A 12,744-nucleotide genomic window follows, 5' to 3' on the forward strand; every position below is an offset into this window, starting at 1 on the left:
TGATCTCAGGACCTGTTCAGCAAGGAAGCTGACTGCACTCCATGCTGGCTTAATCTGGCTAGGAGACTATAAATCTATATGTGAAGCAATCGTGGAAAAACAAAACCGCATACACAAAAAAGTCCCATCAGTAATAACCTATAGGTAAACATTTAAAAAAATCAGTATAGTTTGCTTAAATTCCAGATGAACTTCAATTTAAATCAGCTAAATACATATCAGGTGCATTAAGCCCACATTTACACCAGCTCACAATTGTGCAACTTTGCGCACATTCACATGACGCGTGAAAAGCACATGTTGCACTTGTGGTGCCATTATGTGGTAATGGCACCCCAAATGTGGCAAGCAAGACGCCCTGGAGCATGCGTTTGAGTGAAACCTGTGAAAATGCATGGTCAAAAAACATGCAAAGCTCACAGCTCAAACTGCTGCATGAGCTTCTTTGTCACATTTTTCGCATGTAGGGCAGCAGTCGTCTCTCTGCAGAGGTCTGACATGCTCCCTGCTCATTGAAGAGCTTCAGCACTGACTCAAAGAGCCAAGGGTCTTTCTGTACTGCATGCTGGCAGGTTTTTCTACTCAGGCTGTGGCCTGAAAGACTAAGCACCTTGTTTTAATAGACTTGGGATGTATTCAGCTGATTTAAACTGAAAGTTCAGTTGAGCTTTATCTTAAGTTCTCTATGGAGCTCTCATAGCTTGTTCACAGTGGGTGCATTGTCCTGCATTTGCTGCTTTTTCCAGTGCAGGCAGAATGCACAGAAATGAGAAAATCCACTATTTTCAAATGGGTTCATGCTGACATGCTATAGAGAAAAAGTCTGCAGTCTACATTTTTGGTGCTTTGATTTACATTGCGCCATTCAAGCCAATTCAAAAGGAGCCCTTTAGAAGCACAAACCAATACATCTAAATTGTATCTTAACACAGCTCAATACAACCTGTGTTATTCTGAGCATTCCGGTGTGAACAAAGCCTACTGTTAGTTATACAATGATCGTCCTCTGTAAATCCAGGAAACTCTCAGAGGGAATAATTAGTGGCAGTTTAAACAAATTATTTTGAATAACTCTCCTTCGAGTCTTCTTGCACAAGTTAAAAAAAAACCCTCTGGTTTATAAAGATAGGTTACATAATTTTGCAATTGCCTGAGGTCTAATTATGTCATTAAGGGAAATTATGATTTTTTTTTGTTGATAATATATTACTTTATAAACTGGTGTTTTAGGCTTTTTATTTTCTATAAAATCTTTATTTTACACATAAACATATATTACATGGCGTATACAAGATACTGTGCTTGGATGATGCTGGGCTCTGTGAAAGCATAGCACTAGTTTTATGCTTTCTGGCAGATTGTGGTAATCTAGTTAGGACATTACTATGTTGAGAAGTGTATACCTACCCTGATTTGGGTCTATTTTAGAAGAACTGTTGGCATGTGAGACTTTAGCTACTATCTAAACTCAATTTGAGCTCCTCCTGCAGACTGAATGTAGTAAATATGAAATTTTTGAATGTAATATTTCATAATTATCTGATTAAAAATACATTTTAAAATGTGCTGAACATAAATAAAGAACATTTTTTAAAAGTATAGATTTCCTTTAAGGTAGTCTAGACTGTATTAATTACTGTATTAATTAATGGGGAAGTATAGATTTCCTTTAAGGTAGTCTAGGCTGTATTAATTAATGGGGAAGTATAGATTTCTTTTAAGGTAGTCTAGACTGTATTAATTAATGGGGAAGTATAGATTTCCTTTAAGGTAGTCTAAACTGTATTAATTAATGGGGGAAATTTGAATTAAAGTTTCTGAAGGGTGAAAAGCAACTCCTTCCAGAAAAAAAATCCTATTTTTTGTGGCATGGTATGGGATCCGTCCATGCCAGATATCCACTTTGTCATGGACCATGAAGAGGAAGAACTCCTCTATCTTGACTGTTTGACCTGAATATGTGGAAATGCAATGTAGGCCAATTTAGGTAGTGACAAGTTTAAAAAGCCCGTTCCCACTATTGTGCTGTTCAATGCATGCATCACAGCAATACATGATAACATGCATTGGTGCGATGCTGTGACATTAATTTTGAACGGCACCCCAAAGCACAGCCTGTTGTGCCAAATTTGAATGATGAACTGGGTCAAGGTAAAGCTGGAGCATGTAAAGACTGGGTTTTCCCCTTTAAGCGCACTTATTTATCAGCATGTTCTTGGTCTTGTCGAGGAAAAGAAAAGACTAACAGATGGCGCTCAGTACTCAACTGTAGTTCTAAATTCAAAGCCATAATTAAGGCTGCAGATCACAATATAACCAGCAGTGAAAGGCACATAACTGTAATTACAATTAAATTATTACATACTGTAATTGGAACATCATTCTCTTTTGGGAAGACATTTGTCAATACCTATGAAGCATTTACACATGTCACAACGTCTAAACAAATCTAAAAACAGCAATCAGTCAACAAGTGTTATTAAAGGCCAACTCCTCCTAATACCAGCATTTCAGTTCTGAATGGGCGTTTATAGATTGAATTACAGTTTGCTTTCAATTTCGTTCATAGACTCCTGTGGTAAGATTTCCCTACAGTCAAAGGTAGCATTAGGGGGGTGCTTGAGCTCCTGCCGGAAGTGGCCCAAAACCCCACAAAATCCACTTGACTGACTCATTAATGTCCTATATCTGCAGTGCAGTGTTTAGTGTGACCAGCTTGTAGCCACTCAGTGCTGCTTCTGATTGGCTGACCAATCAGAGGTGGCAATAAGCAATTCTACATTATGCTTCAAGAAAAGAAACTCCAAGGAGGCAACATGTTTTTATACTGCACCAAAACCTGCAGTCAGAGGTTAACAACTTTAACAACAAGATACAGTAAACTCCCCTTTATCTGGAACTCAAGCAACCTGCACTTTCAAGCAACCGAAGAAATTATTACTTTGATGGGAATTGTTTGCTACTGAAATGCCAACTTAGCTAGCATGTGATTCAAATTGCCAGTAACCAAATACAAATGTAAATATCCGCTTTAGAGGAAGAGGTTCTTTAAGAACACTCCCACGCAAATCACACCCCCTAACGCACAGAGTTAGGACTTTTTTTTTAATAAATGGTCATTAGGAGCAGTGATCTGCAGAATCCCATTGTAATCAATCACAGATCAGCATTCCTTAGCTGCCATGGTTTACTCTACATCATTGCTGTTTGCACATCGATATTAAATATAAAAAGGCACTATGTTATATACAGTAGGATGCGCTTTAAAGAATTTACTTTATACAATGCCTGAGAACAGGTAAAAGTAAATTAAGTCTACAGCTCACAAAATATTTTTGCAATAGCAAATGTGTGAAGTTTAGGTAAGATTGTTCAGCACCTTTTTTTAAACAAAAAAAATAACTTTGAGAAAATGGAGTTGATTTACTAATAGAGAATAAAGAATGGTCACAGCTGAATACATTAATACAGTGCAATTATATTCTCCTGAATACCAAATACATGGATTTAATAAAGCTTTACCTTATTCACTAAGTCCAGTGAACATTTACAAAGCTAAAATTCTGTACTCCTTTACCAAATCAACCCTAGTTTCTCATGTATATGAGCTAAGAACTCATATAACTGCCCCAGTGCTCTGATATATTAATTTAGAATTTGTATAAACTGTCTCAGAGCACTGACCCATTGGGGTTGATTTACTAACCTTATAAACACACCATGAACGTGTATACACCTCTGTAGTGTTTTCCCTCCCAGCATGATCTATGGGTGGAATCTAAACACCTTTGTAATGTGTACACACCCAGCAGGTATGTTGTGCAAAGCCCTGCAATGAATTGCAAGGTAATGTGGTGTAAATTAGCTCTATGTTATGTTGCTTGCGTTGATGAATGCAGGAATGTAAATGCATTAGCTAACCATTTTTGTCTAAACTGTGAAGCTGCCTTATATATGCATCATGTGCATGATTTTTCCATATATGGCATTAGTGGAAATATGCTTTTAGAGACTTTTTGATTGATAAATACGTTTTGCTGTGTGAAAATCACACACACCTGGTGCGTGCGTGTGTTTAGGTTAGTAAATCACCCCCATTAGCTCAGAATTCCAGTACTGGTCCAGAGCTCTAATATTGTTAAACAGAATTCTGAAATTCTGTCAATTAGCTTTGACATATTAGCTTAGAAAACTGAGATTCTGTTCCTGAATCCTCAGCTCAGAATTCTTAGATGCTGTCTAAAAGCTTTTACATATTAGCTCAGAATTCTAAGATACTTTCCAAGATCTCTGACATAAGCTTAGCTTATAATTCTGATATACTGGGGTTGATTTACTAACCTTTTAAACACACCACGAACGTGTATACACCTCTGTAGTGTGTTCCCTCCCAGCATGATCTATGGGAGGAATCGAAACACCTTTGTAGTGTGTACACACCCAGCAGGTGTGTTGTGCAAAGGCCTGCAATGAATTGCAAGGTAATGTGGTGTAAATTAGCTCTATGTTATGTTGCTTGCGTTGATGAATGCAGGAATGTAAATGCATGAGCTAACCATTTTTGTCTAAACTGTGAAGCAGCATTATATATGCATCATGTGCATGATTTTTCCATATATGGCATTAGTGGAAATATGCTTTTAGAGACTTTTTGGTTGATAAATACGTTTTGCTGTGTGAAAATCACACACACCTGGTGTGTGTGTGTGTTTAGGTTAGTAAATCACCCCCACTGTGTCTGAGCTTTTACATATTAGATCAGAATTCTGAGATACAGTCCGAGAGGTATTACATATTATCTCAGAATTCTGAGGTACAGTCCCAGAGCCCTGAAACATTGAGTCAGAATTTTAAGATACTGTCCAAAATTTTATGCCAGAGTTTATTATTTTAAGCTGACCGCAAAGCTCTTCTGTAGTCAGTAAATAGCATTTATTAAATTTTTTGGCTATAGCTTTCAATGCAAACAGCAAAATGTGTATTATAAAGGCCTTGCACAGCCATCTTTCCTTGTTCTTATTGCTATAAACTAACAGGATAGTTATAAATAAATAAGACAACATTGGTTGCTGTGTGTTATTGCACTTCATTGCTCTTTGCGCCAAGCACATTTTCAGAAGCAGCCACCAGATGGCTCTTCACCATACCTAACATGCTGGTATCTGTCATTATAAAGAGATATGCTTTTGGCTAATTCACTCAACATGTTAAATTCATCTATGACCTGCGATGGTTGCAGTTTAATTTATGCGGTAACATAACAGTATATTAAGTTCTGTCATTTATTTATTTACCTGAGCATGAACATCTTAGCAAAATGATAAGCAAGAATTATTGCAAGTAAATACAATCTAGAGAACATATGAAGAAAAAATGTAATATTTAACAATGCCTTCCTGTTTTATAACACTAATGCAGAAATGAAAACAAGTGTTTTGCTAATTCCATCATTCCACCAAGAAAAAGGTTAGGAGATAGATTGTCTGATTTATCACATATTACATCTAGCAATGCACAAAAGGTAAAGTAAACACAAGCACTCAAATGCTCTAGCCTCTAACTACTCTACCTTAGGAGAGGAGTTTTATTAAAACGTTTATCAAACTCTCTCTCTGTCTCTCTCTCTGTCTCTGTCCCTCTGTCTCTCTCTCTGTCTCTGTCCCTCTGTCTCTCTCTCTCTGTCTCTGTCTCTGTCTCTGTCCCTCTGTCTCTCTCTCTCTGTCTCTCTCTCTGTTGTCTCTCTCTCTGTCTCTCTCTCTCTGTCTCTCTCTCTCTGTCTCTCTCTCTCTCTCTCTCTCTCTCTCTCTCTCTCTCTCTCTCTCAATGAGTGTTCACCCAAGTTATACAATGCTATTTCAACAATGAAAGGTGTTCATTATGTCATATTTATAAAGCAGTAAATCTGGACTTCGCCAAACATTCACTGCAGGTGAACTTTCCAGGTGCATGTGTTTAAAATGACAGTGAACTAGTCACATTCACTGCTTTATAAATATGTCCCTTAGTGTTCAGATGTCCTCAAATTGGCATCACTCAACCTTGGTGTTTTGAGAGCCTCTAGAGTAACAAATTAGGTATAGAGCACAATTACAGAGATCCTGTGGCAACTAAATTCTAAAGGTCATTGCCCAGGAGAGCACATGGACCCTCAATGCATATAGAGCACAAAATGGCTACATAGATTGCCATGACTGTTATTTTACTCCTGCATAGTTGTTACATTATATTTTTATCAACCAAGAGAAAATAAGACTTGTTGGCTGTTTACAGACGGATAATTGTCTGTCAGGCAAGAGATTCTTGAATCCAACTTTAAGACATCGGAAATCAGCAATGCAATACACATCACTGCAATAAAGACATTGTTAGAGATTTTTGAAGTCACACCTACCACCACCTCTTTGTGGCATAATCAAATATCCCCTTACCTTAACCCCATCATTCTTCTTGTTGCCGCCACTCTTGCCTCCTAGGAAAATAAAGCAGGCAGTGAGAACAACCAATCCGGGAACCAGCAGGATACCGAAGATCAGAAGAAGCATATTGATCAGTTCTTTGTCTTCAAAGATCCTGACATGAACTAACATCAACCTGGGGCAGGCTTAAATGACAACCATTCTTAGACAAGCTACATTTTAATCAATTCAAATTCCACTTTCTGTTGTTGAAATATATACATCAGTTGGGGTTCTGTCCAATTTTTGTTGGTATTTAGTGCGCTTTCACTAGCCCAATAATGTATCTTCAATATTCTTCATTCATTGTATGTATGCCCTATGCCCTTAACGATGAACCTCCAGTAGAGTGAAGTTCCCATTCATTCTATATTCAGTCCCTTTTCTTCTGTTTGTGTTTGTGAGTCTCCCTGTCAGCCTGCCTTGCACTGCTGTAGACACTGCTGGAGTCTCATCTCTCCCTGTCTACCAAACCACTGAGTTGTATCTTTATTTCGAGTCTGTGTATGCCAAGCTCTCGCTGCTCACCTCTCTAATAATAGCCCTTTAATGCTCTGGTCATTTGAAGCAAGCATCCCACAAAGACAGCTGCACAAGTGCTTGATAAACAGTTGCCCGTCTATATTTCTCACTTGCTTGTTCAGTTCTTAAGTGTGAACCAGAATGCCCTATAGATCCCTGCCAACAGACATTTCACTTGGGAAGAGTACTGCAGGCAGCAGAAGACTTCGGAAGCAGTAAATATCTTGCTAACACCAACTTTACCCACCTATGTATCATGAGTTCAAATGAACCCATGAAAAAAATATTTGTAATAAAATATGTTTTTAAAAATATATGGTGAGTATTCCAGGCCTTCCCTTCTGAAAATGCTAGTCACCTAACTATCATGCTGATCCAGTTGCATTAATACTTTCTATTAGACATGTGCGATTCGTTTCGTTCAGAATCGAAATTCGGACGAATTTTCGGAAATTCGGACATTCGGATGTATCCGAATTCCGAATTACAGACATAACGAATGCAAACGAATCCGAATTTCCATTTCTGAAATTCGGTAGCGTTAGTACGAACGTTCGTTTTGTTTTCTGTTCTTATTCGTTTCTTATTCGTTTCGTTCATTGGAGCAAAGTGACATTAGAGGAGAAAAATATTTTTTCCCCCTCAAATGTCACTTTTGCTGCAAACGAACGAATAAGAAACGAATAAGAACAGAAAACGAACGTTCGTACTAACGCTACCGAATTTCGTCCGAATCCGAATTCCGAATCCGAATTGACTTTCACACCCGAATCCTGAAAAACGAAATAACACAAATCCGAATTTAAAACTAAACGAAACAAATTTTTTGGCAGTGCACATGTCTACTTTCTATCCAGTGACCCAAAACAAGCATGCAGATTTGGTGTTCTGAGTTCCATGGCTGCACGCTTGTTCTGGGTCTATGAGTGAGAAGAAAGCCCACCAATGGTCACGTCCATGTTTTTCTTATCAGTTTTATTCAAGTAACCTGTGCTGACCATAGCAGCCATGTCAGATTATTTCTTTTGTTTTCTAATGTTCTCTAGAACAAATAATAACCTTAATCAGGTAACTGCACTGTGACACCATGTTATACATACTGCAATTGCACCTGTAAATAGGTCTGCATAATCTGTCCTCATTAGACAATCAGAAGAGCTTGTTAGAAAATGACTTATCAGAACTGATTTTGTTCTCAGACATTGTCCTCAGATATTCAAGTCTCAAAGTATTATAGACAACTGAATTGACCCATAGCACCAGAACTTTCTCTTTATTCCCATGCAGGTTACAAGATGGCAAGTTAGCACCGGAAAGGCTGTAAAGCACAACAACCTTTCCCAGTTTTATTACTAGGCCTTACACTGTACTGCAAATGTTATGTTTTGTTGTGTTAAATACTGAGTCAAGGGTAAGTTGGGGCCGATTCAAAAACTAGATAACATTCTGTGATGCCCCTTGCTGTCCCACATACCACTGGGAGAACTGGTATTGTTCTCAATATGTTATTATTTAATATTGCTATGCTCTAGTTAGTACCAAATGTATAGCAGGCACCCAGTTTACTCCATGGCAGCACAGAATAGCATTTATTTAATACAATAAGTAACCATAGGGATCTTGTTGATTGCTTCTATACTGTATTGGTTTTATATTTAGAAAGACAAGACAGATTACGTTTCCTGGCAGATACAAACAATTCTAACAAGGATGACAAAGCATGGCCTGTTGCACACATATGGGAAGAGGGTGGAGGACTGAATATTACAGAAAAATTATTCTGAGCATTGGAGTGGGATGATGGAAAATGGTCAATTTCCCTTTAAGGTGCTCATAGATATCAAATATTTGTTAGTTTAACTGACATAAACCAAATCAGGTGATAGTCGTTTTGCACAGGCGGTGCTTGCAATTTTTCCTCCACAACATAAGCTTGCATTTTAAGCAAAATGAGCGTAAAAGTCATGTTCATCTGTAGAGACAAACATGTGGCAGCCAGATCACACCTGTCTGTTGGCTTCCATATAATGTCTACTGGCAGCTTCATACAGATTTCACTGTCCTTTCTGTAATCTCTACAGTCAAAAGTTACCACAATATTTTCGGAAACAGTTATCACTTACCAGAGAAATTCCGAGTTGCCAGCATCGTAGTCAAGATAGCACCCTAAATTGGCAACAGAAAATACAATTAAAAGAGATATTAGTTACTGAGAGATAATCGAGTTAACCTACATAGCTATATCAAAGGTACGGATGAACTTTAAAGATTATGTAAACCCCCAATCTATTTTTAGTACATTTGGCATTGTGTCTTTCTGTATACAGTTTCTATAAGCAAATATATTTTAGGAATATATTACAAGGTTTCTAACCAAGAGATCCTGGCAGTACCAGCAATTCCTGTTGCAGGCTGACAACACTAAGCCTCTGCTTCACAATTTACAGCAGCGTTGTCAGCTTGCCATATTGGGCTCCCTATGATGTCTATCAATAGGCAGCTCAACAGCCAACTTAAGGAGCTTGCAAAGCAGGCTGACAATGCTTTTGCCAATTGCAAGCTAGTGGCATAGTATTGTCACCCTGCCAGCCAACAGGATGTGTTGTTACTGGAAGAATCTCCAGGTAAGAAACTTCAAAACATATTCACAAAAAATGATTTGCGTAAGAAAACTGTTTAAAGTGAGACATGATGCCAAACATGAATTTAGGGCCCATTTACTACTTTGTGGTGTGTAACGGTGTGTGTTACGTCTCAAGTTAATGTGGATTGTGTTAAGGCAGCCCATTGAAATAAATGGGATGCCAATTTATCCTTACGTGCTGAAAATGCTGACACAACCCTTTTTTTGTAGAAAAACTGTGGGGTCTATTCACAAAGCTGCCGAGGGCAGCCGAGTGAATGACCGATCAGAAGTGAAGTGAGCCGAACACCGTTCGGCTATTCACTTCAGGCTGGTACGGCTGATTTCAGCCGTATATCGGCTGAAATCAGCCGTACATCGGCTTGCTTCGTGTGGCTTCGGATCAGCCGAACATGCTCAGCATGTTCGAGCCATGCATTGAAATAATGTCTGCAATAACACACACTGTACAACGATATGTCAATGTAAATGGGGTCTAAGGGTTTACATACACTTTAATCCCAAATAAATACAAACTGGCACTGAATGTAACCATTCCATATTTTTTGCAAAAAAAAAAAAAGGTTTGGTTTTATATATTTGGATACTCCACGTATAGTACAGTACTATTTTGATCCTTGGATACTTGCCTGTCTGTCATACTAATTAAAATTTTAATAAACAGAGCACCTAGGTCACTTAGTAGAATGCTTTCTAATTAACCAATCTGCACATGTAACACAATCTTAATAAAACTATACAGCAATCGTACAGGTATGATTGCAAGGGGTCTATACAAAGTAATATAATATGATCATGTAGTTCCTTTAATACAACTAAAGAGATACATAGTGGCTTAGGCAACATATAATTTTGCATGTTTCATCACTTACAGCCTACAGAATGATTTACAGACTCCTATGAATAAAGTAATACTGTTAATAATCTGCTAATACTCCACATTGTTGAAAGTGATCCAGGGTAAATAGAGAGCCACTGTACAGTATTCTCTATTGCTCTGCCAAATCTACAAATGCACAATGCTGTAATTTCCGTATTCACTGCTTCATAATTAGAACACACCATATAAAGGAAAGATTCCTGACAATACTTGTGTGGGATTAGTCCAAATGTCACAGTAGAGATATGATTTCAGATTACGATAAAAAAATCACAAAGGTTTTTTGTTTTATTTGTTTCTTTGTGCTGGGATAGACATAGGCTATGTTGCCACCCGGGTCCTAAAAGAAGTAGACCAAGTGGGTGTAAACTTAAAAGGGGAAGGTTTGTTTTGAGACATGCTGTTGATCCAAGGCACATGTGAAAAATGTCCTTTTTGTACAAGGTCCACCCCTTTTTGACACATCATTACAGTTTCAAAACTACAGTAACCAGCATAGTTTCTTTTTAGTACACAGAAATGCAATGTATAGCGACTACATACTCATATTTTTGCGCCTAGACAAGTATCAGCATGTTCATCCTCTTAGTCTCCATGCAGAATCCCCAGGAGCCCTTAAACATGTTTGCTCCAATGAGCAAATACTGACTTCCCCATGGAAGTTGAACTTGGCTCTGCACCTTCTCATGTTCCATGCCCAGAGGCAGCTGGACAAGGGAGAAAACTAAGTAAAGCAACCACAATTTTGTGACTTGCTATTCCCCATCTAAACCTTCTCCCTCAGGCACTGAACCATGAGCATCTTATGGCAAATATAAGCCCAGAAGGGGTTCTTCTTAAGTTATAGCTTGCTATCAGGGATGTTCAGTTACCAAATACCATATTCGGTACAAGTACATGTACAGATACTTTTCCAGCTCCAAGACTGGACATGAGAAACATTCAAAAGTTAGGAGGCAGCTGTAATTTTTAAGGGGCATACAGAGCTTCCAGGTACTTGTGCATCCCTGTTTTAATGTATGAATTGCACTGAGAGATGCACCGATACAATTTTTTCAAGTATAAGTACTGATACTTGTCCAAGTACTCACAGATACAAGTACTGATACATTTTTGTTTATTGTCATGTGACAGTTTTTCTAAAACAATACAGACTAATGATTTCAGGATAGTGGTGGAGCGCCAGAGCCAGGTCCCAGATGCAACCACCGCAACCCTGGTAGTTCTCGTGAAAATGCCAAGTATCGGCACTGGTATCTGAGCTGCTATCTGAACATCCCTACGTGCTATAAAAAAATTAATAAACCTGCACTTTACAGATCACTGAATATCTCTGTCATGGGTATAGTTTAATATGTACCTTCAGCTTTCTCCTGGCATTGAACTTCTTCAGGCAATCAACCGTCTCCTGTCTGTGCATACAGGAGGCCACTGTGGAGCGGTGCTGAAAAGAGAAAGTAGCAAATTCAGTATCTGTATACAGGGGATGAAGATAAGGAGAGGAGGGATTAGATGAGGGTTCGGGACGTAAAAGAAGCATCCACTCACTGAAATCCACGGGTGCTTCAGTGCTTCAGCAGCCGTGATTCTTTTCGAGGGGTTTATGGTCAACATCTTATTAATGAGATCCTTTGCTTCTGGAGTTACAGTGTCCCACTCAGGGGAAGGAAACTGAGCAATAGAAGGGGAAAAGAACAAGTTGTGTTACTGTTTACAGTACAATTGATGAGAAAAGTTGAACGATTGCCCCATGCTGTCAATTCAGCTTGAGTTCCTGTAGCAGTGCCTGACCTGGAAGAATGCATTTTTAGGATTCAACTCCTGAGTTGAGTGTCACTTTAATGAACTCTGTATCTTGACACACAAAAGCTAATCAGGGTGGGAAACCTTTAAAGATAATGTCTTGGAAGAGAACACTGATTTCTGTTTCGTGAGGTTTTTGGTAAGTTATTGAAAGATAGAGTTTAGTTTCAATTTCAAATGAACCATGAATTGCCCTGTACATTTACTTACATCGTAAGCTCCTGCTTTGATTTGCTGATACAGCCTGTGCTGATCTTCATCCCAGAAAGGTGGGTAGCCAACAAGGAGGATGTATAGGATAACTCCTAATGGAAAAGGAAATGGATACAATTATCAGAATATAACATTCATTGTAAATAAAGGTGATATCTGGCAATTCTTGTATTTGCTAGAAAGGCTGGTGTGTCCAAGAATTGTTGTGGGCTGCTCATCCTCAGTTA

At 38.4% G+C, this 12,744-nt stretch overlaps 1 protein-coding gene across 2 annotated transcripts in view; it reads right to left on the reverse strand.

The window, feature by feature from the left end:
• CAMK2A (calcium/calmodulin dependent protein kinase II alpha) overlaps positions 1-12,744 on the reverse strand; it is a 136,503-nt gene that overhangs the window by 17,970 nt on the left and 105,789 nt on the right. For both annotated transcript variants that reach the window (XM_018554955.1, XM_018554954.1), the window contains exons 9-13: positions 12,515-12,609; positions 12,050-12,172; positions 11,862-11,945; positions 9,101-9,143; positions 6,429-6,469 (exon numbers count right to left, since the gene is read on the reverse strand). In XM_018554955.1, the coding sequence (XP_018410457.1) occupies positions 6,429-6,469; positions 9,101-9,143; positions 11,862-11,945; positions 12,050-12,172; positions 12,515-12,609 (386 nt within the window). The remainder of the gene's footprint in view (positions 1-6,428; positions 6,470-9,100; positions 9,144-11,861; positions 11,946-12,049; positions 12,173-12,514; positions 12,610-12,744) is intronic.

The sequence above is a fragment of the Nanorana parkeri genome, unplaced genomic scaffold (genome assembly GCF_000935625.1).
Source record: "Nanorana parkeri isolate BGI_ZX_2015 unplaced genomic scaffold, ASM93562v1 scaffold179, whole genome shotgun sequence".
Taxonomy (NCBI): domain Eukaryota; kingdom Metazoa; phylum Chordata; class Amphibia; order Anura; family Dicroglossidae; genus Nanorana; species Nanorana parkeri.